The sequence below is a fragment of the Eretmochelys imbricata genome, chromosome 27 (genome assembly GCF_965152235.1).
Source record: "Eretmochelys imbricata isolate rEreImb1 chromosome 27, rEreImb1.hap1, whole genome shotgun sequence".
NCBI classification, from domain to species: Eukaryota; Metazoa; Chordata; order Testudines; family Cheloniidae; genus Eretmochelys; species Eretmochelys imbricata.
In genome coordinates this window covers 8178143-8205124 of record NC_135598.1, presented here as the reverse complement: position 1 = coordinate 8205124, position 26982 = coordinate 8178143, and the positions used below count along the sequence as shown (strand labels likewise).

The window sequence follows — 26982 nt, the reverse complement described above, 5'->3', positions numbered from 1 at the left end:
CTTCATTATTTCTTAGCAGCTATTTTTAGTGCTGCAGCACACAGGAGGTCCAACCAAGGACCAGGGTTCCATTGTTCTAACACTGTACAGACAAACACAAATTGATCACCATCCTGAAGAGCTTACATTCCAAGCAAAAGAAGAGACAAGTGGACACAAAACTGAGAAACAGCGAAACAAGGTAAAAGTGAGAGGATTTTACAACCCGTCTGTTTCAGTGGTACCAGCACACCACCGGACTGAAGAGGCCTCACAGCAGAGGTGAGTTTTAAGAAAGGATCTGAAGGACGATAATGAGGTGGCCTTGTCAGCTTGCGGATGTTTATGGAGAGCTCCTCAATAGGGTCAGCACGGGCACCTAAGTTTTCTTTTTCCTTTTGGAAAGCCAAACTGGCATTGGCGTATTCTCAGCAACAATTCCTGATTTAAACAGACAACCTAGAACAAAATGAAGTCTTCCTACCACTGTTAAACTTTACTATTTATCTTAGTCTTCAATCTGGCATTGACTGATTCTCTGAAGTAACAGGAAACTCATCACTGCATGGACTTGCCTGCTCGGAAGGGATCACAGAATTCTATTCTATTGTATGTCTGTTGTTCCCCACCTATTACTTGGCAGTCACGAAAGGCGGTAAATAATCACTGGTCAGAGCCAGCCACTGTATGATCTAAAGCACCTTCAGTTATTCAAGTCCCATATCCTTACACTGCTCTGCTAGCGTACCTCAATACCCTGCTATTCTGGTCCTTCGCAACTCCTATTAACTGTAGCAAATTATGTAGTTAAGTTTTATGATGAGGTGAACTGTCATTCAAGGACTAACAAGAGACCCCAAACAAATGTATTTGAATCCCAGTCTCAAGAGGTGAAAATCTAGTACAAGTTACCTGTAGCACCATGTGTGCTTCATAGATCAGACGGTCAGTAATTTGGTACCCGGAACATTAAGGATTGGTATTGGTAATTTAGTATTGTTGTCCATTATCCGTAGGCTTTGCAATATTAGATTTTTTAAGGAATATTTTTAACAGATGACATCAATGTTTATTTAAGTTTTTAGATTTTTAGCAATTTAAAATTTCACTTTGTGGGAAATTATGCCCCCATGTCAAACAATTATTTAAATGACAGCAGAGACAGAATCAAAATGATAAATCTTTGTAGTCATTAAAACGCAAACTGTCAATATAATATGCCAAAATATATAAAGGAAATAACTTTAATCAAACTAATAAATTCTCAAGCTGGATTTTTCTTATTTCACCTATTTATTAACACTAGAAGCTTTCAAAAATATTCCAAAATAATTGGAAGTTGTCTGTTTTGGGAGCCATATTCCAAAACTGTGGCAACAAGAAAACATTGGTTTTATTTAATATTCACCCCCAGAAGGAGCTCGCTAAACTATGGTTGCTTAAAGCCCACTGCCTCATGCAGGCAGAAATATTAATCTCTTCTGTGAATTTATAAGTTAAAATAAATTAACAACAACTATTTTGGAGCCACATAGATAGAAACTCTCACCAACTGGAACAAGTGGCAAAATTCATGTATTCCTTGGGTGCCCCTAAATTTTGCTCCAGTTTTAAACTTACCAGCCCCTATCAGCAGGTGCTCTAGGGTAACCACCAGTATGAGGAGCTAGAGGAGGTCAGTCCAAGTGTAGCTCACAGTACTGTAAAGCAGTTTGCAAAACCTCATCTTTAATGTGTAGGTATTTCCATAAATGACTAGAGGATCAAGCTAGACCAACTTACACTGCATGATGAAACCCACAGTCTCTATGGCCTACATTTCTGTATTAAATAATAAATATTAAGCTCTTCATATTGTTCCCATCCATAGATCTCATAGTAACATTTATTCCCATTTTGTGGGTAGTGAAACTGAAGCACAGATTAATAGCCACTTTGTCCAGAAGCATTCACTAGTTTTGTGCCCCTCCATCTCTGGGTGTGCAATCAAGACATTTTTGCTAGATGGAAGAAGGTCTGAGAGAATAAATTTCATGTCTTTAGAGTGCTTTTCACTTATAAATCACTATATAAATGTTAACACTTATTACAAGGGTCTCTCAGGGGAACCCTGTTCAAAAAACATGTCCAAGTCACCATATCTGTTAAACCCAGACCCCCTGAAAAAACCCTCCTCACAGGCATCAATTCTCCAGTAAAGCCCCACTAAGAGGTCTCATTTCAGGAGGCCTATGAAGTGGGAGCTAACCAAACTGTGCACCATGCCTTAAAGAGCTTCCAGACACCATGGTCTAAGGATGTGTCTTCCAGGACACACCCCCAAAACAACATGCACTACCATTATTTGCAGACATGTATCTGTAGTATCTAGTTGTGTTTCTCTCAATCTTTGGCACGTACCAGTCTGTCAGTCCCGGGCTCCAGCTTAACTTCAGCACTAAGGGGATGGGATGCATCATCTACTGCAGTATCTGGGGACAACGCTTCACCAAGGACTATCAGCCCCTAGAGGAAAGAAAAATATAAGAATTACTGTAGCATGGTGGATGGATTTCTTCGGTCTCATGTCTCTTCCCCTTCTTCACACTCCAAAAACCTAAAGCACCACACCAGGCTTGCGTGTCCACAGCATCATTCAAACAGGATGCCAAACAGAATCCCTGCTGCCTAGATTTTCATGTCATCTAAGCTAAACTGGTGCAGATCCCATGGCTTTGACCCATCCATAGCATACAGTTAGCTCCCTCTCAGGCAAGGCTGCTGAAATGCTGCCCCCTCATATATGCAGTGCATCAGAGAGGAGGAGTCAGCTAGCTGTATGTGAGCAAATACAAAAAGAACATTTCAACGGAGTGGAAAGGGAATTGTTTCTTGTAATAGAGAAAACAAAGTGGAACCTCCATCACAGCAAGACAAAGGGGAGGGCAAAGTCACAACTGTGCCAATCAAAGGCAAGAAACCCTGGCTAAAAACCCCACAATCAACTAGGAGCTCAGAGCAGATTTTCACCATGGATGCTGCATTCTCAGAGATCAATGCAGGAAAGAAACACACAGATATTTAAATAATCAGCAGCACTACAAATCCAGTAGGGCATGGCAGGGTGGAGAGGGTTGTTTTATCAGGGTTCTAATGATATCTATTCTCTCCTGTTTTTTTCCCCCTTTTACCCCGTAACACTTGGGGTTTAATCAAAGGCCAGAACTATTCTACCTCTATGCTTAGCAGATGCTAATCATTCATCATGGCTATACGTGCATTAGGAGTTGACGAGGATGACCTATTTAACATTCTCATCAGAGGAGAATGACCTTTTGGTAAGATCTAACTGGGAAACAAGAGGGGGAAGTGAGGTGAGGTACAAGGACATTGGCTCCTATATGTGCCACACATACCCCAGGTAAACATAACTTAAAGGTGACAACAAGAAAAAGAAACTGGAAACAAAGGGATAACAGTAGTGAAGGGGCAGTAATAATGAACAGAAGGATGATAAAGCTGGTGACGATGGTGGGAGCACGTGGAGAGCCTTAAAAGCATAAATATACTCTGAGGTAAAGGCAAACTCGGACAATGGTCATCTTTGGTCATGGAGGTGACTGGTCCTTCCTTAGGATGCAGGCAGAGCTACTTGGAATGAAAACATTGGACACAGATCAGCCACTTGAAGGCCCCAGAGGCTGCACTACGTGTTGCCACACAAGCAATCTGAGCTCGTTTTCCAGGGACAAGTCAAGGCCATTAAGGTTCGGGAAAAACAAAAATGCCCCCCAAGTCCAAAGAATAACTGTGTGGCCATGAGTATGGTCCCTTATTATTGCTATGTTATTTATTTATTTTTTTAACCACACACTTATACTGGCTGCACTTTTCCACATCAAAACTCAAGCCCAAACTTCACTGCCATCATTCCTCCCTCCCTGCACTCCTGGATCCTGTGCCAACACTTGGATCCTCTCAGACCCCTCCACAAGCCCTAGCAACAACTGCATCTTAGCTGTATTGGTGGCACTGATCCCATATTTGAGCCTTTCTGGGAGGCTAATATCATGGCTTGCGGGAATCAGATCTAGAACAGCAGTCCACTGAGTTTCCAGAAAATCATGGTGGCCACCCATAATCCAGTAATTAATGTATGTAAAAAACATGTAACGAGATAAGTATGTTTAAGTAATAGGGGTAGATGGTTTCTCACTAGCAGTTCTGTCTGCTCCATTCTTCCATCTCCCTCCTTCCTTATTACCTCTAAGAAAAACTATCCAATGTCCAGGGTGGATGTTAATTTATTAATTTCTATGGTTTTCTGGGAGTCACAGGAGGGTGCTGAGCTGAGAAGGGATGGGGAGATGCTGGCTTCTGGAATTCTAGAAATCATTAAATACTGCTGTGCTTCTTCCAGCCTCCCTAAACGTTGATCTACCCAGAGTGACCCATCACCTTCTGTAACCCGTTCCAAACCCACCCAAGGTTGGGAACCAGCAGCAGGGAGGTAGGTCAGGTAGAGGAAAACTGGCAATGGTGAATGGTGTGTTGGAAATCCAAAGGAAGTCTTTTTCTTCTCCTAGCACTCATGGATTTGTGTGCCCTTTGTTTTGCTCAGGGAAAGCAAAAGTGAGGAGTCAGGGAAAGTCAGAGTTATGAAGGGCTTTACTAATCTTCAGTTCATCCTGAAGACCACCACAGGAGGATGAGCAAAAAACTGTTCTGTGCATTCCAGAAAAACTGCAGTGCTTTAGCACCTTGGATATTTATTAATAGTAACCGATTTGAAATTTTTTTTTTTTTTAATATCAATCATTTCATTCTCAGTACCTGAATAGCCTCTCAGTTGAACCTGCCATTGTACTGTTATCATCAGACTGAGCTTCTCTGTCTTATATACAAAAGAGCTTTAAGAATGCAGCTCATCATGTGGAATGTAGGGGAGAGAAAGCCTACTATTTTAAAATAAAATTTGATGTTTTAAAAACCTTCATTTAACACTTTTAAAGTATATCCTGTTCTTTTTATGCTTCCATACAGGATATTTATTGCCAACTCCGACCTTACATTCACTCTCAGGCACTATATCCTGAATTGGGCTGTGGGAACTGGCTAGATTTCTTTCATCACAAACCTATCTAATTTATCACACTATCAGAAGGGCACCCTTCCTTTAGATGGTTGGGTATTTTATTTTACTTTTTCAAACCTCAATGATTTACTCTTCTTTGTAATAATAGGTAAGGATTAGATCATTAATTGACATTACAGTTCAACTCCTCTTTAAAGCAGGAAAAGTAGAGGGAACCACGTGAGCTCTAACAGGGACTTAGAATTACTTTTTTTTTTTTTTAATAGCACCCAGAAACATGCTAGGCACTTTACAAACAAGAAATCTGATGGCTCCCCCTCACATTTACTAGTTAGTTGGATTACTTCTTCCCTGTGCAGGTTTTATTAATAACTATGGGATTAACTGGCACCCATCCGTACACCCAATCTGAGAACATGACACCTCCCAGAAGCACGGTGCTCCTACGCCTGTAGTTATCAGCCAGCCTCGGACAAGATGATATTGGGTGGGAAAGGGGCACTAGAATGCAGAGTTGTATCAGAAGAGCCACAGTCTTAGACTGAGCTCCTCACACGGAGACTGAAGTCACCATCTTCACACCCTAGTATAAATCTGATCCACTGAGCTAGGCCAAGCTTTAATAGGAGAGGCGTATGTGGAAACTGCGGCAATCACTTTTTCTAGCAACAAGCTCCTCCCAATAACTGTTTCAGAATGACGCCCTTCCAACCATCATTCATAACAAAATCCCTAGGTTTCTTCCAGATTAGCAACTCCAAATGGGCCACATAACTGTGTGTGTGGGGTGGGGGGTTACAGTACCACCATGAGCACCAAGTAACTAGACTAAGAATAGACATAGTATAATAAACCCATGTGTCTGAACTGAGAAACCATTTGAACACAGAGTGCAGAGGTAAAAATTACTCCAGCCCCTACCTGCTTTCCAAGAGGCAGTTTTACTCAACCTCTTTACACCTGAGTCAAGCCCGTAAAAGCAGATACTTTCATGCAGAGATCTTAAAAAACTTAAATTATGCCTTACTACCCCCATGTGAGATCTCTTACAATAAGAAAACTTGAGAGAGAGAAAATTCACTGTCTCCCCCCCACACCCCAGCAGAGTACTCTGTTATCAGTAGAGCCAGTACACTACTGTTGCAAGGAGGGGCAAATATTTTTGAAAAAGAATTTGCCTGTGTGCCAACAGTTATGTTCACGGGTAGCGTTATCACTTTCTCCAACTGGGAAAACCTAGCAGTGGGAGGGATGCCCAAGAAGGCTTTAGGAAATTAAGACACACATTATGCAGTTTACTTCTAAGCACATTCACCCCCACCCCCCAAACATAATACGCAGACACAATATGTCCAAAATGAAGATGTGACACTGCAGCCCATATTCTTCACTGCGTGGCACTTGACTCGCTCCTGGATGGCCACCCAAGCGCACAGCTTACAAGGAACACAGGTTGTGACCCCATTTTAATGGGGTCACCAGGTCTGACAGACTTTCTGGGGCTCAGGGCTGAAGCCGAGTTGAAGACCAAGCCCCATTGCCCAGACCAAAGCCCACTGCCTGGGGGTGAAGCCCTTGGGCTCAGGCTTCAGTCTCCCATCTTGGGGTCGTGTAGTAATTTTTGTTGTTAGAAGGGGGTCGCAGTGCAATGAAGTTTGAGAACTCCTGACTGTAAACTAGGGCTGTCAAGCGATTAAAAAAAATTAATGGTGCAATTAATCACACTATTAAACGATAGGATACCATTTTTAAATATTTTGGATATTTTCTACATTTCAAATATATTGATTTTAATTACAACACAGAATGCAAAGTGTACATCTCACTTAATATTTATTTTTGATTACAAATATTTGCAGTGTAAAAAACAAAAGAAATTGTATTTTTCAATTCACCTAATACAAGAACTGTAGTGCAATCTCTTCATCATGAAAGCTGAACTTACAAACACAGAATTATGTACAAAAAAGTAACTGCATTCAAAAATAAAACAATGTAAAATTTTAGAGCCTACAAGTCCACACAGTCCTACCTTTTGTTCAGCCAATTGCTCAGACAAACAAGTTTGGTTACAATTTACAGGTGATAATGCTGCCCACTTCTTGTTTACACCTGAAAGTCACCTGAAAGTGAGAACAGGCTTTAGCCTGGCACGGTTGTAGCCAACATTGTAAGATATTTACATGCCAGACGCGTTAAAGATTCTTATGTCCCTTCATGCTTCAACCACAATTCCAGAGGACATGCATCCATGCTGATGACAGGTTCTGCTCAATAATGATCCAAAAGCAGAGTGGACCGACACATGTTCATTTTCATCACCTGAGTCAGATGCCACCAGCAGATGGTTAATTTTCTTTTTCTATAGTTTCTGCATCTGAATATTGCTCTTTTAAGACTTCTGAAAGCATGCTCCACACCTTGTCACTCTCAGAGTTTGGACAGCACTTCAGATTCTTAAACCTTGGGTTGAGTGCTGTAGCTATTTTTAGAAATCTCACATTGGTACTTCCTGTGTGTTTTGTCAAATCTGCTGTGAAAAAGTGTTCTTAAAATGAACATGTGCTGGGTCATCATCCGAGATGGCTATAACATGAAATATAGGGTAGAATGCGGGTAAAAGAGAAGAGAAGAGGAGACACACAATTCTCCCCCAAGGAGTTCAGTCACAAATTTAATTAACACTTTTTTTTTTTTTTTTAAAATGAGCATCATCAGCATGGAAGCCTGTCCTCTGGAATGGTGGCCAAAGTATGAAGGGGCATACAAATGTTTAGCATATCTGGCACGTAAATACCTTGCAATGCTAGCTACAAAAGTGCCATGCGAAAGCCTGTTCTCACTTTCAGGTGACATTGTAAATAAGAAGCAGGCAGCAGTATCTCCCGTAGCTGTAAACAAATTTGTTTGTCTTAGTGATTGGCTGAATGAGAAGTAGGACCAAGTGGACTTGTAGGCTTTAAAGTTTTACATTGTTTTGTTTTTGAGTGCAGTTATGTAACAAAAAAAATCTACAATTGTAAATTACACTTTTGTGATAAAGAGATTGCACTACAGTACTTGTATGAGGTGAATTGAAAAATACTATTTTATCATTTCTACAGTGCAAATATTAGTAATCAAAAAAAAAAATATAAAGTGAGCACTGTACACTTAATATTCTGTGTTGTAATAGAAATCAGTGTATTTGAAAATGTAGGAAAACATCCAAAAATATTTAATAAATTTCACTTGGTATTCTATTGTTTAACAGTGTGATTAATCGCAATTAATTTGAGTTGATTGTGTGAGTTAACTGATTAATCAACAGCCTTCCTGTAAACAATTCAGCCAGCCTGTAATGGCTGCTATGACTCAGCAAAGCCATGTGCCCAGACCACATGATACTGAACTCCATTTTGGCTACCTGTATTTTTCCACAAACTGGGCTGGAACAAAGGGTTCCCGGTATATGGTAAAGCTATATAAGGCAGGGTGTGACATCACTGAGGGGCCTCACTGCCCACACAGAGAACTACTGAAAACACCTGAGGAACAACAAAGACTGAACTGAGGGAAGTGCTGGTCCTGGGCTAAAGCGATTTCTAGCCTGTGTATGGAAACCTGGTGGACTGCTTGTACCATCAGCCAGGGTGAGGAATTGCTAATTCATATCCGATCTTTCTAGTGCTTTAGGCTTAGTTTGTGGTTTTGTTTATTTACTAGGTAATCTGCTTTGATCTGTTTACTATCACTTATGTAATCACTTAAAATCTATCTTTTGTAGTTAATAAACTTGTTTTTTGTTTTATCTAAACCAGTGTGCCTTTAAGTGAAGTGTCTGGAGAAAATCTCAACTTGGTTAACACAAGTTTGCTACTAGCTAGGCCTACAAGCCTTTAAACTTCCCCATAAATACATATAGACTTAAGGTATTTTTTTTTTCCCCCAGCATACAGCTTACTACGAAGTTTCAATTCAACCATCCAAATATGGTGAAAACACACCAGACTGATGCTGGGCTGGCTTGACAGCACTACAAATCTTGTAAAAATTGATATTCTGAATTTAACTGCTCCGTCTTCCACTATTTACTTCACAATTCTGCCCTATTTTGAGACAACAAAATTCTGCAGTTTTCTTTAAAAATTTGGATTTGGAATAGAAATCTGGAAGTACAATTTTAAATGCAAGAGTAAAAAAAGGGAATTCAGGACTCCTTCTGCAGCAACCATATTTTAAGCCTCATTCTTGTTCTAGGCTCAACTTATGATCAATATGGAATCAAATTATGTTGGCTAAGTAACCAAAAGATTCTACTGCTGCTCGGAACCATTGTTCAATTTTGTCCTTGTGTGGTTCCAGATCCCCAGATACCATGACGATAGTGTGAGCTGCTTGTAATCTATCAAGTCCATCTGAAATAGTCTTCAATTGTTTTTGTAATCTTTGGCTCTCTTTTTCTGAAGTCTCTCAGTGTGTAAAATGCTTGCTATGTTCACCTCTTCCCCCCACGCCCCTGCAATCAGCTATGTAGAGCCTGATGGCGGTTGCAGAATTTTTGACTGAATTATATTATTTTGACTGGTACCTTTTACACCCACACAAATTTAGGATGGTTTCACCTGAGAAGTTCTTTTGTTGTGTGAACAAACGACAAAAGACTTAGTCACAGTTTGCATTCTCAGATGGAATCTTCAACTTGGACACAATACTGGGAGATGATTTCTCACTGAAAAGAAAATCTTAAGAGCTCAACATTCTTTAAGTCGAAGAGATGAGCTAGCCAGCTTTATATATAGAACCATATTAGATTAGCTGCCCATCTTGCAGAAATTTAACTTACAGAGGGGAGTGGGTAACAGCCAATGATAGTTGATTCCACCCACTAGCCACGCTCTTCGCTTTAATCACTTAGGACTGCATCCAGTAGATCAGCAGTTCTCAAGCTATTTACCATTGTGGGTCGCAATCCACACACTATATTATAAATAACACACACACACCCCCACCCACCCCCGTATGGGCCTAAGGAAGTCATATGGGCTGCAGCTGTATGCTGACTGGGCTGAGAACCACTGCACTAGATCCATCTAGATTTCTAGAGACAGTTCCATAAAGATTTGGGCTGTTTTAAATATGGAGATAGCACTATGCAGCAAATTCCTACATACTCAAGCAGTGTTTTAAAAGGATTTCCACCAATACAGCATATCTACACTAGGGATTTGCACTACTGATGTACATCAGGACCAAAAGCCTAGTGTAGACAAGCACCCATTCCCTCAAAAGGGACAAGAATCAGTGTTTCCTTTGGACTTTCAGAAGAATTAAGTTTTTCATTCACAGGTTCAAGCTTATACTAGAAACACCAGGCTCTAAAAACCTCCATACATGACATTTTCATGTAAATACTTCCAAAAGACAGACAGCTAAGGGAGGTGGGGGGAGGGGGGGGAAAGACAGGGAAACCCAATAAAATCCAAAAACTCATTGGGTTGCTTTTTTTCCCACAGTTCTGTCTGTGGGAGCTCTCTGAATATTGCTGGAGACAACAGACACAAGAGTGGTGGCTACAGAAATCTGGGAGCATCCTGGAAAGATATTCCTTCTCCAAGCCCTGAGTAGCTCCCCGGAACAAAGCACAGAGGCTAGGGCTTTTGCACTAGGGTGAGACTGGAGCTGAAGTTACTTGCTCAAGATCACACAGCAAGTCACTGATGAGACAGTGAGTACTCAATCTGGTGCCCTAGTCCCATGCTCTAACCAATCATTCTCGTTAAAAACAATACGTATTGTGGTTCTGAACACACAACAGGGGTGTTACAAAAACATTAGAAATGGCCATTTTTGAAATAAGCCAAGTTTGACTCATGGGCAAAACTTAAGTTTCTGCAGAACAGACTATTAACATGCCAACAGGTGGATGGTATTCAGCAGGGCCTGGGCTATGGTTTCCTTCCCTTTAGAGCAGAAAAAGATACTAAAATTGGTCAAATTCAAGAGGGTATATTAGCCACTGCTGGCCAGAATATCTCTATCTGATACAGAGATTGCAGCTATTCCTAATGAAAAGTTTCCTGTATCACAAGCGTAAGTAGCTCCAACTCATGTTCTCTGTGGACAAGAGACCAGGCACAGTCTGTGCTAGACCTAAGCACTGGGAGCCTCTAGAACAAAAACTGACAAATTGCTCAATGTTGGCTCACCAGGGATCCTACTGAATTACTGCACCTGCAGCACTTAGTACAAGAGGAGAGAGAAGAGGACCTGACAACAGAGCACCTCTTCAGTAAATTACTTCATAGGCACATCCCATTTCCTTCTCATTTCACATCCTCCATTTACCCAGAGAACAAGTTATTCCTGGGGGAATTCTGTACCACTGCACACATGCAGAATTCATGTCCCCCGCAGATTTCTTTACTTCCCTGCAGAAAAATGACTTTCTGAGGCGGAAGCAAGACTAAGCTGCAAGATGGTGATGTGCCCTCCCCAGCAGCACGGGTGGTGGCTCCTACCCTGCACTGGGCTCAGCTACTACTCCTGGCTGGGTGGGACAGGCCTTGCTCTTTCTCTGAAAAAGCGGCCAGGACCAGGTCAGACCCACCCCCAGAAGCCTCCCCTGTCTGCAGGAAGCCCCGCAACCTCCCCCCTCCCCGCTTTTTGCCCCCATCACTCCTCAGACATGTAGGGAATGGTCACTATGGGGAGCTGCTCCCCCATCCACCCAACTCCTATGCATCTGCACCCCCGCCGCCCCACTGAGCTGAACGCCCACCCCTCCTGATGAGTCTCACACTCCCTGCATCTGGAAGTATCCTGCACCCGGAAGTATCCTGCACCCACACACACCCCCGCATCCAGAGCACCCCACGGAATTTTTTGGGGTGTGTGTGTGGGGGAGGACGACACAGAATTCCCTCAGGAGTATGAGTATAGAAAGTAGCAGTGCATGCAGAAGCTACCTCCTCCTCCTACCCACCGATATATTATAGCTGTGACCTGGAGAGTTCATCTCCATGGTTGAGAAGGGAGTTTAGTTTCCGATGCATCTTTGCTGGGACTGCCATCAAGGTTCCCAGTTGTGATGGTCTGTGACATGACACATGTTCATCCACTGGAAAACGGACTGAAACCGCAAAGTTGCACAGAATGAACAGAAGTAATTGTGACAACTTCACAATTCAGTTCAGATTTAAATTAGAGCCACTGTCCTAGCGGTGAAAGGCTCACTATCTTTCACAGTCCCAAATCAGCATGATCCAGGGAACAGGACACAGGGTCAGGAGATCTACTGCCAGCTCTACGCTGATTCATTGTGTCCCTTTAGGGGGAAGAGTCACTGCATCTCTGTGCCTCAGTTTCCCCATGCATAAAATGGAAATGATAATTACCCTCCTTTGTAGAGTATTTTGATATGATTACTACTCATTTTCCTCATTTGACATTTGAATGAGATCATTTAGAGGCATACTCTTACTAAGCACTTTTCCCTAATTCCATGGGCTTGAAAAATTTACCAAACATATGCTAGAGAACTAAACCCCTACCACCTAGAGGCAGATTTTTTTTTTTAAAAAAAAGACACAGGGAGGGGGCATACTGACATAGTCCAGGAGCAAATGTCCTAACAAGAAAACCCAGCCTCCTTGCTACTGCCAGCTATTGAGAAGGGGGAAGTGTTGGCATTTCTGCCACAGAGCTGACTCTGGGCCCTGCCTGAAGGTTCTTCCCCAGCTCTCCTCTTTATCAACTTCCAAGAAGCACTGTATGACTAATCAAAATTTCCATCCCAGTAGCTCCTGCAAGTGAGAGGAGAGGGGAGAAGAATGGGGGATGACGGGGATGGGACAAGTTCTGGCAAGTATAGATAAAAATGTATTTAAAAATAAATCCATTTTTAAATACGTTTTGATTAAAATTAAATATAGTTTGTATTTTTATAAATTATAGGTTTAATTTTTAACCCAACTATTTAAAATTACATTTGATGTTATGACAACCTATGTTAAGGCCTACGCTTACTATAATCTAGTAAAATAATTTAAAATAATATAAAGCAGTACGTTTGCTGCCAAGATTTTAAGAAACTCAAATCACTGAATTGATGGAAGTCACTGGCTAAGCACTTGGAACCACAGCATACTGAAGTACTAAACTAGTTTTTGACAGCAGTAGCCTCTTCTGCAGGTAGAGAGAGAACATGTTCTTCGTTTCAGTTTATTCAACTAGTTCAGTCCAGTGACTTCTTAACTTTGAATAAACTAACCACAAAGCTGAAAAGGAAGGAAAGCTTATTTTCCCCTTCCAATCTCTGAATAAGAGAGATGAGAGAAAACAAGAACCAGTTCAATTCACTAACCACAGATATACAACCCCTTGTTTAAGAAATCAATTTTATATGTAAAACATCTTTTGACAAACTTTCAGATCAACTTTTTTCCTTGTGTATCCTGAACATTTGAGTGTGCTTTAACTTAATAAAACATTCTAAAATGCTGCTTTTGCACATTTAATTGAATTTGAATATCCATCCAAATACAGTTTGACACAATAAGAAATGTAACCGTCTAACATAAAAAATGTAAAAATTAAGAATCTAAATAAAAGTTAAGTTCTAGAATTGCTAATAAATATTTGTAAATACATATCCTTCCACTCCACCGCCATTTCTCTCCCCCCATCCTGGTTAGCACAAAAGAAATACCACATTTAGTGTAAACGGTATATTTAGCTGCAAATCAACCTGTCTGAATTGTTACCAACCAATCAGAATCAAATCTTCTTTTGGAAAATAACTAAATACTTATGCTTAGCATAATACGATTAAAATCGATGAGGAAGATTTCCTGCTTGTTGATCTAAAAATCATGATTAAAATTGGTGACAAATCCCTTTGATTTACATCACCCTAGACATGCCAGGCTGTGGGTAAGCTGTCACTTAGTACAGAATGGTTACCACATCTAGAGTCTCTGCACTAAATTTATTTGAGCATAAGCTTTCGTGAGCTACAGCTCACTTCTGTTAAACACTGCAATACTTGGAGCAGGAAAGGCACTTGATTCTAGTCTACACAATTATAGCAGCTGTTTAAATGCACCTCCCATATATATGTCCCCCTCACCCGCTAGTCCTTGGAACACCATGTGATTGCAACCAGAAGGATAAGAGATGGATGTAGTGTGTGTCAGACCCACTGAATGGCACTCTAACTAGTAATAACATTAGGTGGCTCCCTTGGCCAGGGGCAAAGTATGTTGCCACTCCAGTAACCCTTGCCCTTGATGCACAGAGAACCTGGGGCCTGAACAGAACAAGTCATCATCAGACCACCAGGCCTGACTGGCTGCCTCCATTTAACCTGCTGTTTGTCAAATGTATAAATGGATGTCCACACAAGCAGCAGCCCACATTATGATGACTGAAAGAATAACTCCAACGCAGCAAGTAACACACTGACGCTCATACTGGGGTTTCCCAATCTAGAGACCTGGGTTTGCATGTGAATGGGTATGAATGTCCACACACACAGGAAAAAAAAGAAAGACTTCAACTCACTTGAAACTACTGATCAACATTCAGGAAAAGCCCAGGGCTGGAATATCTGTGGGTACATCGTACATTAGGGTCTGAGGTGCACCAGCAGAGGTGGATGTGGGTTTTGGGTTGGAAGAAGAGGAAATGCTACAGATCAGAAGTAATAGTAAAGCTGACAAGAGGCCCTGGACCGGACTACTGGACAGAACTGCATAGGTTTTGGGCAGAATTGGAAGGTGGAAATTCACTCAGCACTTAAAGTCCGAACCTAGAGTCTCATTTATTTTCCAGGAGTACTAAAATTAGCTCCCAATCTTTTTTTTTTTTTTTTTTTTTTTTGGGGGGGGGGGGGGAGAGATGAAATTGAGGAAGTGGAAGCCCTATGGAAATGCTATCTCAAGCAAAATAGGAAAAGCTGCACCGCCATAGACATTTATGCTGGTCTGCACAGTGTAAAGAATATTAGCTCCACTCCGATCACGCAAAACACACAGCCTGCTCTTCTCTAGGGCAGATGTCTGGAATGGGATGACAAATCCTCCATCTCTCCCGTTTACTTCCTGCTTTCAAGTTTAAAATTTTCCATGAACACGGCTCCTAGTTTGCCTCTAAAGTTACATTTCACACAGACCACTAGAGCCTATGTAAAAGCACAGTGGAAGTTTTGTATAAAAGTCAAGTATGACACTATAACCCACAGGAAGCAAACTTATGTCAGTCTGTTTCCAAATAAAAGCAGCTGCACTTAGACCTGAAATATCCCAATTGTAGTATTTTCTTATTAGAGTCTCTTCCTCCCCGTTATCTCCTCTTTCAACAATTATGTAAGAATCTCTCTCTTCTTTTTTGCCTCTTCAACCCCTTGAAATGCTACATATTTCTGCTGGCTTCCCCCGGTGGAATCTTCCCCAATTTCCAAAGCCCCATATATTGATGCTATGGTACTTTAAAAGTTTGTGTCATCCGATAAGAGTCTAAAAAAGTCACATCCTTTTGGGCATTAAGTACAGATCAGTTTCTTCTTCCCCAGACTTCTCTTGCTCTGCTGGTCTTTACACTCACCCTCAACTACTCTCACAAGAACTCACTATAACAGCTTTCACACACTGGCTGGGAAGGTAACAACTCTCAGCACCAGCCCTGTTCAACCATTATAATCACTGGCTTTAATGATGCAGCCATCTTTATGCTCTTTGTCACCCCCAGATGAAAGAATTGTTCCTGACACATGTTCAAATTAATTTTAGAACTAACCACATTTGTGCAATATGCCTAGTGGCAGCAGACAGCAGACATATTAAGCCTCAACATCCAGAACAATACGTAATATGCATGCACACCCCGCTCTCTTTCTCTGAAAGGAAACAGCCATTGACAAAAAACAAGCATCCCCAAATCCCTCCATTCTTTACCTTATTAGCACGAATCTGCTTGTAAATATCTGTTTGTTGTCGGATTCGGTATTCCAGGTCTGAGACGTGAGCTTGGAGCCAGTTCCAGCGACTGACTATAGCTGCTCGGTCTGCTGCCCATCTCCATTCTGACCGTCTCCTCCTGAAAGAGGGAAACAAATACTTTTGAACACAACTCCAAACACACATTGATAAAGCTTTGTTGGGTGACTCAGAGCAGATGCATCAAAAGCTTAATACTAAAATGGCATGAATACCCTTCTCTCAAACACAATGTTAATCTACTGCAGAACTGCAGAGACCTCCTACTATGATAGATTACATTGTTCATGTCTGATGTTTCTAAAATATGCTTCAGGGCTTCCTGACCTGTAAGGAAAAAAGGAGACTATACTGTTAAGTTTCGTACTTAACAAGTACAAAAAAAATCCAGATTAGAGGTGATGCTCTGTGTTCTTATAATTCCACACCACTCATTCAAACCTTCAAGCATGATATGGATATCTAACCATTACATACTGAAGTGAAGCTAATCGTATTTCTCTTAAACCACAGAACAATTAGATGGCAACACCTTTTGGTTACATCCAACACAAGCTGATTTAGAGGTGCCATACAGCGGGTCAAAGCACACCAAACCCGTTTGCCCGTTCCCTAACTCCACTATCCCTGAAATGAACATAATACAGTACTGGAAGGGCATGCACTTCTCTCTACTAGACTGTGTAATCCACCACAGTATTTTATAATTAATTCATTCACAAAACAAAACTATTACTCTGTCACCACTATATACACAAGACAGAAGAGGAAGCTACTTACCTGTAACTGAAGGTTCTTTGATTTGTGTGTTCCCTATTTGTATTCCACTGAGGGGCTATGCATGCGCACTATGTGCCTGGAGTCTGAGAATTTCTGAAGTAGTATCCATTGGTCCACACATGCGCCCTGGCTTGCCTTGTGCTTCCATCAGAGGCAATAAAGGGTAGGGCAGACTGACCACGTCTCCAGTTCCTTCTCCACTGCGAATCTGGCAGATCTGTAGCAGAGGGAAGTGGAACCAGATAGGGACCACACACCTAAGAACAGGAGGTTCTTCGAGATAAGTAGCCTCCTCCTCCCAGAGATGGTCCCTATTTGCTGTTTACCTGTGAAGCAAACAGGACTCTGACCAGAGTCCCCCAACTTAGTGAAGATGTTGCGTACTACCAAATTGTGACGTTCCCACCAGTGATCCATCACAAAATGTCTGCTGAATAAGTTGAGTACATTCTGCGTCCCTGGAAGATTGGCTGCGGACAAGAGGATCCGGTGGTTGACGCACCAATTCCAGATATTGATTGCCTCTGCGCATAGCATGGATGATCTTGTCCCTCCCTGTCTGTTGATATAAAAAACAGCTGTGGGGTGTCTGACATGATGGGAGCAGACGAAGGGAAGGAAGGCTTGGCATGCTGGTCTCACTGCTCCAGGATGTTTAAGTGCATACTGGATTCTCCAGGAGTCCTTGCTCCTTGAGCCACATGGTCATTGAGGTGAGCTCCACAAGGATGCGTCAGTGATAATTATCTTGTCTGGGAAGAGGAAAGAAAGGGAACTCTCACACAAACGCGATGTGGGTCTGTCCACCATTGAAGAGATAATAGCATCTTGATGGGGATCATCAGCATGGAAGCCCTGGAGTGGCAGTTTGGTAAGTAAACAGACTGGAGCCACGTCTGGAAGCAACAAAGTTGGAGTCATGCGAAGGGGGTCCCATAGGTACACAAAGCCATGTGGCCGAGGAGGGACAGGCAAGTCCTGGCTAGTACAGAGGGAATTGTTCATGAAGCGAGTTATGTCGTCATTAATCTCCAGAACTGTTCGCGGGTTAAGTAAGCTCGTGCTATGACCAAACTTATGGTAGCCCCTATGAAATCCAGAGAGTACATAGGGTCTAGGATCGATTTTTCGAGGTTGACGCTGACTCCAAAGGAAGAAAGAAGATTGAGTAGCATGGAGGTTGACTTGTGGGCTTCTTGCCTGGACCTCACGGCTAGGAACCAACGGTCAATATACAGAAACACAAGGACACCATAAAGTCTGAAATAGGCCACTGTGATGGAAATAACTTTGGTGAAGACTATGGGGAGCACTCTGCACTGGAAATGGTGGGTGCTCAGGAAACGTCTGTTGGCCGGATGGATATTGATGTAAAAGTAAACGTCCTTCATATCTAGAGCAGTAAACTGCATGCCTTTCTCCAAGGATGGGATTATTGCTGCCAGCATGACCATATCAATCTTGAACTTGTGGATGAAGCAACTGAAATGCAGGCGACGGAGGACTGGTTTCTACCTGCCTTTCTTCCTAGATATCAGGAAGTGGATAGAACCCCGATCCCTGATATTCTGGGGAGAATGCGTTCTATCACTCCCCATTCTAACAAGGAGTTCACCTCTTAGGTGAGAATGCGGTCATGAATGTGCTCCCTGAAGAGGGACAGGGGTCTTGGAGGAAGTAGTGTGATAAACTGGATCATACAGCCATGGTGGATGACATTCAACATTCACCTGACCGTTGTTATTGCACTCCAACCTCAGGAACAGAGAGCTAAACAATCTCTGAAGAGAGTCGGGGGGATCACAAGGTGGTAGGCATAGTAGATGGTGGCTCTCAGGCTCACATCGGAAATATCTCACTGCTGGAGATTGCAGCTGTGATGTCACAGCCTGCAAGTGGGACCCTGGGAGGTGAGACGTCTGTATTTTTTGATGTTTCCTAAGAGGTTTGTAAGGTGTCATAATTAACTTGAGAAGACCTATACCACTGAGTGAGTGGGTGGTTGGTGGTGGAATTTTTGCTTTGGGGCAGAAGTGTAGGTACCCAGAGAGTGAATATTGTCCCGGGAATCCTTGAGCGTATGCAGCAATTCATCAGTCTTCAAGTTAAAAGACAGGATTTGTCAAAAGGGATGTCATCAATAGCATTCTGTACCCCCCTAGGAAAGCCAAAGAATGGAGCCAAGACTCCCTACACACGACTATGGCTTTAGCCATCGCCCTGGAGGAGGTATCTGCTGCATCCACTGCCAACTGAAGGGGCATTCTGGCCACCAGCTTCCTTTTCTCAATAAGTGCCTCAAAACGAGCTCATTCAAGTTGTGGCAGGCTATCAGTAAGTTCCTCGAATTTACTCTAATTCAGAAAACCATTTTTGGCTAGTAATGCTTGTGAGTTGTAGGCTAGACGTAGAAATACCTTGCATCCCAAAAGTTCCAGACACTTGCCCTCTTTACCCGTTCAGTTGCAGCCTGGACTTCTAGAGAATTTGGGGGACAGTGAGAAAAAAGGAATTTGGAACCTCTGGCAGGGATGTAGTAGCACTTTTCAGTTCCTTTAAAGGTAGTCGTGCACATAACACAATTCTCACTGGTTCTGAGGTGTGGAGGATATCTAGCAGCTTGTGTTGAGGGTCTTGAATTTTTTTCCAGGGGAATTTAGAGTTCCTCTGCGACTCTGCACAATAATTTCTGAAACTGTCTAAAATCATCCAATGGGCAAGGGGATGCCGTAGTCACCGCTTCTTCCAGAGATGAATGCCCTGCAGAGCCAAATGCCTGCCAGAAGGATCCTGGAAGAGGGAATACAGGCGAAGGTTCCCTCACAGACCATGTAGGTTCTGGGGAAGGGGGGTGTGGAGTGACCAGGGTCCCCACTATGGCCAACAGGCCAGGTCCAAGGGAGATTGTCGGGGGGGGGAGGCATACCATAGGGGTACCAATGGCTCCAAGTAGTGGTTGAGGTGGTAGATGCTGCCATGGATGGGACTGTCTCCATGAAAGAGCAGAGAAATGGTACGACCTAGACAGTTCCAATTCATCGGGAGAGAAGATGGACTCTGGTTCCAGTGGCTGCCCCGTTGGAGCCTGTAGAAGAGTGCAGAGTATCTGTGGGGAGAGCAAGGGGTCCCGTACCAAAGTCATATCCCATGGTGGAGAGATGATCTCTCTAGAAGTCAAGGGACCTGCCGGAGGGAGTAACTCCGGGTCCAGCAAGGCAAACACATTCTGAGGAACAGCCACTGTTCCAGATCTCCCCGGTGTAGGGGGCATGCTCTCTTTTCCCCAGTGTAGGAGGCACATACTCTTTTCCAGGTATCAGTGACGGCGCTGTGATATTTCCCAGAACAGGAAGATCCCACGTCTTGTGGGGTGCCGGTAATGGCAGCATCGATTTATTGGAGCTCGAAACCGCAGGATTCTATTGCTTATAGGTCTTTTTTTTGGGGGGGGGGGGGGGTGGTGTTGGAGGTTGGTGGAACTTAGCATGTGCTCCGTCCCCATGGCTCGAACTCAAGGAAGGAGCATCCACCTTCTTTGATTTGGAGAAAGACTCAGTTCCATGCTTATGGGTGTGCTTCCTTACTTCCCTGGGGTCCACAGAGGTGGTACCACTGGCACTGGATTTGTACATGGTAGCAGTAGGCATGCTCCTTGCTGAGTCAGACCAACGTACTGGGTAAGGGCAAGTATTCCCTCAGCCTGGGTCTGAGTGGGATCTCATGGCGAGCTCCATGGAGGTGCTTCTGGAGGCAAAGAGCCCAACTTTCTTGGGTGCAGCTGGGGAAGGGACTGGCAAATATTGCACCTGAACACGATGTGAGCTTCCCCCAGTAGAGGCAGCACTGGTGGTGGTTGCTGACCAAAAAGGCAGGTAGGCAGGCAGAAGTCACAGAGCTTGAAGCCCAGAGTATTCGTGTGTGTGGTCAAAAACCTCCAAAGTCTATCTAAACTAAGTATTAAAAAGTGTGACTAATAAAAGCTACAATAAAACTACTATAAAACTGGTAAACTATGTACAACTATCCTTACTTTAAAAAGTGCATCGGAGAGGAGGACAAAGTTCTGATCTGAACCATGCACCAATGAGACGGAACAGGAGACTCAGTCGGTCTGCCCAGACCTTTATCCCTCCGGACAGATGTATGAGGTGAGTCACGGTACATGTGCATACCAACAGAGACAACTTTTCAAGTTCTCAGACTCTGGGTGCATAGTGCGCATGCATACCCTGAGGAATATAACAGGGACCATCACTTGAAGAAAATAAAGAATCAAGGAAGGAAAGCTATGCTTTAATACCCAATATGCCAAACCTTGCACAACAGAAACCACAGTAATACATATGCATATTGATTCTGGTGGGTAAACACCAAATCCACCTCTCCACGGCAAGAACATTAACGTAAATGCAGCAGAAATGGTGACAGAAATTACCCACACACAAGTAGTCTCTGTATGTTCCATAGCACAGTCCTTGCCACACGTGGACCTCCCAACTGCAGCACAATTGCAAGGCACTTCTTTCCTCTTATTACAGTGTTTTCCCTACACAGAGTAACAGTCAAAAGATGAGAAAAATTATAAAAGCCAGCTTTTTGATGAGGGGGAGTTGGATAGACATATCCATATTTCTCTTTCCCTTTACTCACCTCGAGCAAGGTTATGGATTCAGGACCCCTTCCTATCCACCCCTCTATGGTTGGAGACTAGACTGCTGTCCAGATAATTTTCCAAATGTTCACAAATAACAGTTCAGATTTGAGCTATGATGCTGATGGGTAAGGTGGGAGGGGAGAACTGCAGCACAGATGAGCTTTTTGCCTATCCCAACCTATGCCAAACCTCATGAAAAACCCTCTGCAAAAAAAAAAAAAAAAAAAAAAAAAAAAAGTGATATATATACTATGCAAGTATAGTAGTTATTCAAATGTAAAAGGCACATTCTGTCAAGAATGAACAGATCACAATTGACTGCAAGCTACCAACATACTTACCTTTTCAGCACCAAGCCTATTACAAGTTTCAAACAAACCAATGAAACATATCATGAAAATACAGATCTAATGTTGAACCCGTTGGGCAGCAGTGCTGGTCTTGAGACACTGATAAAATTCTGAATTCAAATGTCCTGTGTTTTCTATGATTTTACTTCTGCAGTTTTACACTATTTTGCTATAACAAGCTATGACAACCTCCTGCAGAGATTTGTGTGAGGAGACCTGAACCTCCAATTTTAAATACTAGAACAGAGAGAAATTTAGGATAACCTTCCAGCAGCCACACTTCAGCCTCCTACTGTCTTCTTGTTCTGAGCTTGACCCACGATTGACTTGGAACAAAATTAAGCTGGTAAGCCATCAAAGAACTACATAGTTTCTCCAAATCATTTTTTTGATTGTGTCTTTATGTGGTTCCAGCTCTTCTTCGTTAAAGAAAATCAAGACAGATTTCCACAGACTAACAGTGTCAGCGGCTTGTAATCTGTCACGTTCCTTGGAAACCACATTAAATTGCTTTTGTAAATTTAGTCATTCTCTCTGGTGTTCCTCATAGTGTAAAATGCATGCTATGTTTGGTCAAAGTTGGCCTCATACTCTGTGCAAATTCGACACTAATGGTAGCTGGATCCAACACAAACAGAAAGAACTTGATCCTCAGCTGCACTCAAAACACACACACCCCATAGCCCTGGAGCCAGAGAAGGATGCAAAGGTGGCCCAATGCTAAGGCTGGCCAAAGGTCTAACGAGTCTATGACGTACATCAGAGCAGTCATAGGACTAGTCTGACTACACTGGCTGGAACAGTCCCCTAGAGACTATTCTGCCATCCCAGCATCATAAGATCACAATGAGCACTGGCTCTGCTCTCAAGCTCTGTTATGCTCTATCTTGCCCCAGTAGGAGAGGCTGGTAGGGTAACATAGCTGTAAGCCACCAGGGAACTCCTTTACAATAAGGGATTTCCTATCTACCTCCTAATGGCAGCATTAAATTTCCTTTGTGCTACTGAAGTGGAGCAAAGGGGAAGTTAATGCGGGCAGAGAATCTGGTCCACTATCTTCCAAGTACACCGGACCCTCGCTAGAACGTGCATCTATATAGCGTGAATTCACATATAATGCGGTCATGGATCCCGAATTTAATTATTTTAATTGGAATTAATTTTAATGTGGTCCCCGCTATAACATGGTCCCCGCGTTAACGCGGTACCATGCATGGATCACAAATCCCACGTTCTAGTGACGGTCTGGTGTACTTGAGAAAAGACTGGCCAATCAAAGTTTTCCAATGAATTATACATAAGGGCAATGGTTATTGCAGAGTATTTTAATTTTCCACAAGGTAAGTCCTAAAGTATGTATGTTACTTCTTTCCCATCTAGGTTTAAATGGCTTGCTGTATATTTACACATCAGAAGTTTGGGATGCTGTGGGCTGGGGTAATTTTTTGTATTTTTGTTTGAGCAAATGGCAAAGACCTCCTTGTCATACCTCTCTCTGCATTCTTGCATAGCATCTTCAGCACGTAGGGACACAATATTCTGCTCTGTCCACCTTCCAGAAGTTTCTAGATGCTAGTAAGGCAAGCCTTCTTCACAGTTCAATCCGTTGCCCTCAACATCCAAAAGTGGATTACACCCCATAACTTCTCTCCACTACTAACACTATCTATTCCCTTCCCCACGAGGTTTCTAGAAAGCTTTTAGATTTATGATTAATCTTAATATGCTTAGGAATCTTTATGTTGTTTTTCTGCTTTTAGAAAAAGTTCTCATTCACTAGAGCCTAAAGTTTCTAGTATTAAAAAGGGATTTCAAATAAGTTATATTTGTGTAAATACTTCTGTGACATAGAAGTTAAATAACCTGACCCATGTTCCATCTCACTGCTCCATCAAGAGGAAAAACAGAGGTTTTCACATCCCTGTGCTGAACACAAAGTACACATCACACAGCCAGCTCACCCGGACACCTTGCACCACAGGTGAAGGCTCAATCACACTTTCTAAAATGGCACTGAAAACAGTCTGGTCCTCTTGCTATTTACAGCTAAACTTTTATCAGCACTAGTTCAACTACACCTGTCGCCAACACTGGTAACTTTCCTAGTGTACAACAACTTTTTGAAAAACAGTAACCTATGTAACTTCAAGTCTCAGTTTCTCTAGTCTTCCTCAATGGTCAATTCCATTTCTCTGACTGGCACTAAAGAGCAAACTTTGTACAACACAATTTATGGAGTAGCTGAGGCAGTTAATATTGTGAGGGGGAGGGGAAACGTTATGTGGAGTCAGTGTGACAAAGTTCTCCAAAAAGGCTAGTTTTTTTTTTTTAATCAAACTTCCTCGCTTCCTAAATATGAGGAAGTAATACTCCTAATTATTTTAAGTGTCCTGTCTACTTTAGCTGTTTTAGATGCAGTTTTAGATTGAGCAGAACACCACAATAAACGAGACAGCCAGATGGCTGGGCAGGATCAGTGTCACTACAGATGGGCTACCTGATCTCTTTCTGAAGTGTTTACAGAAGCAACTCTACCAAAGCCAAGGTGGACCAGTCAGTGCACACTAGGAAGAGCAGAGGCAATAAGGACCACTGTGGTGGGCAATTCCAGCTTCCTCCACAGCAAATAAATTTGTTAGTCTCTAAAGTGCCACAAGTACTCCTTTTCTTTCTGCGGATACAGACTAACACGGCTGCTACTCTGAAACACAGCAAACTGCTAATCATCTATTATGCTCATGTATGCGTGTGTTTTGTACATTTAATTGTAAGACTGCATGTATTACTGCTTCTACAAGTGTAATATCAAACATTTAAATACAGAATTGAATGGCAATCGCATTCTACAGGAACATATTTTAGTATCAAAGCAGGACGTCAGTTTACAAGACTGTTCAATAGCTTTCCATTAAGCTTAAATTTTAAAAAAGAGCAGAAGGTGGAGATGATAAATGATGCAGAGGAATTGGAACACATGGAACTCTGTCAAGACTGATGAGGTCCTCTAAGATCAGGATTCCTGTGTACGTCAATCCGCCCTTGTTCACTAGAACAGAGAGAGCGGGCAGACCCAAGAGACAGCAATGTGTGTCATGTGACTGCAAAAAACCAGGCACCCTAGTTAAAACAGGAGCTGGGTCTCACTGTTTTGCAGAGTTAGCTTTGAAAGAAACCTTGATTCTATGACTCCAGAAGAAATTTTGAAACATTTAAAAAATGTAGGTACAGATTTGGGGCCTGTTCCCTTAAAAGCAGAGTGACAACACTTATCTGGATAGAGATTCTTTCCAGGATGTGCTTTTCCCTTTAACAAGCACCAGACAGAGCAAGCGTGGTTGCACAACACCAAGAGTCCGGAATACAGGACAGGAGTGGGCCAAGAAACGTAGCTACCCGGCATCCGCATGCACACAGCTGGCAGTACACTCACCTTGACTGACAAGGACACAGTCCTAGAAACTTAGGTCTATGGCACTCATTGTAAACAGTGTGCATGTGTGCAGAATTAGCAGCCTTAGATCTCCTTGCAGTAGCAGTGTCCGTTCAGCCTGATCATGGGCTCTTCCTCTCATGTTGTGCCTCGAGGCGAATTAGTGCTGCTCAGGCAAACCACCCTCAGTTCCTTCTCTACCATAAAGCCTCCATTGAGAGCTCCACTGTAGAGGGTAGATTGTGGAGCACCCATACAGAGACATCGCGAAGAACTATCGTTACTGCACAAGGTAACTTCCTCTTCTTTGAGTAGTGCCCCATGAGTGCTCCACCACAGGCGACCCCTGAGCTGTATCCCCAGTGGGAGGCTGGGGCTTCAGAGTCGAGTGTGTTATGGATGACAACACTGTAGAGCCAAAGATAGTGTTAGAAGGAGAGTTTCCAGTAATGGCGCAGTGTTCTACGAAGGTACGAGCAGATGCCTACATCACTGCCGCGCATATTTTCAAGATAGGAACTTTCTTGAGGAACGTAATGGGGTGGAAACTGATCTCGTGGAATGTGTTCAGATTCTGGATGGAGGTAACACATTGCAAGCATGACGATAATGGTTAATACAGTCTGAGACCCATGTGGAGTGTCTCTGGGCCAATACTGCTGCGCCTTCAGACCTTTCCACAATGGATAGAAAGAGCTTAGGAAATTTCTTAAAGGCCTTCATCCTGTCCAAATAAAACGCCAAGGACCTCTTAATGTCTAGTGTATGTAGTATAGCCTCCCTAGTGTCACGGTGAGGCTTTGGGTAAAAGGTGGGGAGATGACTGAGTGGGTTTACGTGAAAAGATGAAGACACCTTGTGGATGAACTTTGTGGCCTAAGAGTGACCTTATCTTTAAAGAATAGTGTGAAGGGGAGTGTGCCATTGGTGCCACAATCTCCCCTATTCTCCTTACCGAGGCAATAGCCACTAGGAATGCTGTCTTCATCAACAGGTATGTAAGCAAACAAGTGGCCATAAGTTCAAAGGGTGGTTTAGTTAAGCTCTTCAAAAACTAGATTTAGGTCCCACGTTAGGGTTGGGAAAAGAGGATCACTATGCCCTTGAGGAAGCTCTTTGTAGTTGAGTGGGCAAAAAACTAGTATCCCTCTATCTGTTGATGGAAAGCAGTTATGACCACAAGGCCCATTGTGAGCGAACTGAAGGACAGCCCTGTCCTCTTGAGACTAGTATATAGTGCAAACACTACAGGGAGGGAGCTAGGATGACTTGTTTGGAATTGCACCAAACCTGGCCCACTTTTGCAGTAACCACCTTTGTCTCTGCCTGATGGGATCGATCAGTATAATATTTACTTTTTCCTTTTTATTTTTATCAGGACCTTCAGCAGCAGAGGAAATGGTGGAAAGGTGCATAGGAGGCCCCTGTCCCATGGGAGAAGGAGAGAGTGTAATCTAATTAGTGTTTTCCCACTCCAGCTCTGGAACAATGTAGTGGGCATTTCCTATTCAGGTAAGTAGTGAACAAGTCTATCACTGGGGTCTCCCATTGATAGAATACGTTGTGGAGTACTACTGAGTTAATTTCCCATGTGTGGCTGTGTGAACCTGCGACTGAGACTGTCTGCTGCAATATTCTGTACTCCTGGGTAGATAAGCCACTGATATCAAAACATTGTGGTGAATGCACCAATTCCATAGCTTTAGCACTTCCATGCACAGTGAGGATGACTTGGCACT

The 26982-nt window shown here is 42.8% G+C and overlaps 1 protein-coding gene across 4 annotated transcripts in view; it reads right to left on the bottom strand.

The window, feature by feature from the left end:
- Positions 1-26982, bottom strand: part of KANSL1 (KAT8 regulatory NSL complex subunit 1) — a 171260-nt gene that overhangs the window by 32573 nt on the left and 111705 nt on the right. For all 4 annotated transcript variants that reach the window (XM_077806584.1, XM_077806585.1, XM_077806583.1 and 1 more), the window contains exons 3-4: positions 15988-16129; positions 2380-2484 (exon numbers count right to left, since the gene is read on the bottom strand). In XM_077806584.1, coding sequence (XP_077662710.1) covers positions 2380-2484; positions 15988-16129 — 247 coding nt within the window. The remainder of the gene's footprint in view (positions 1-2379; positions 2485-15987; positions 16130-26982) is intronic.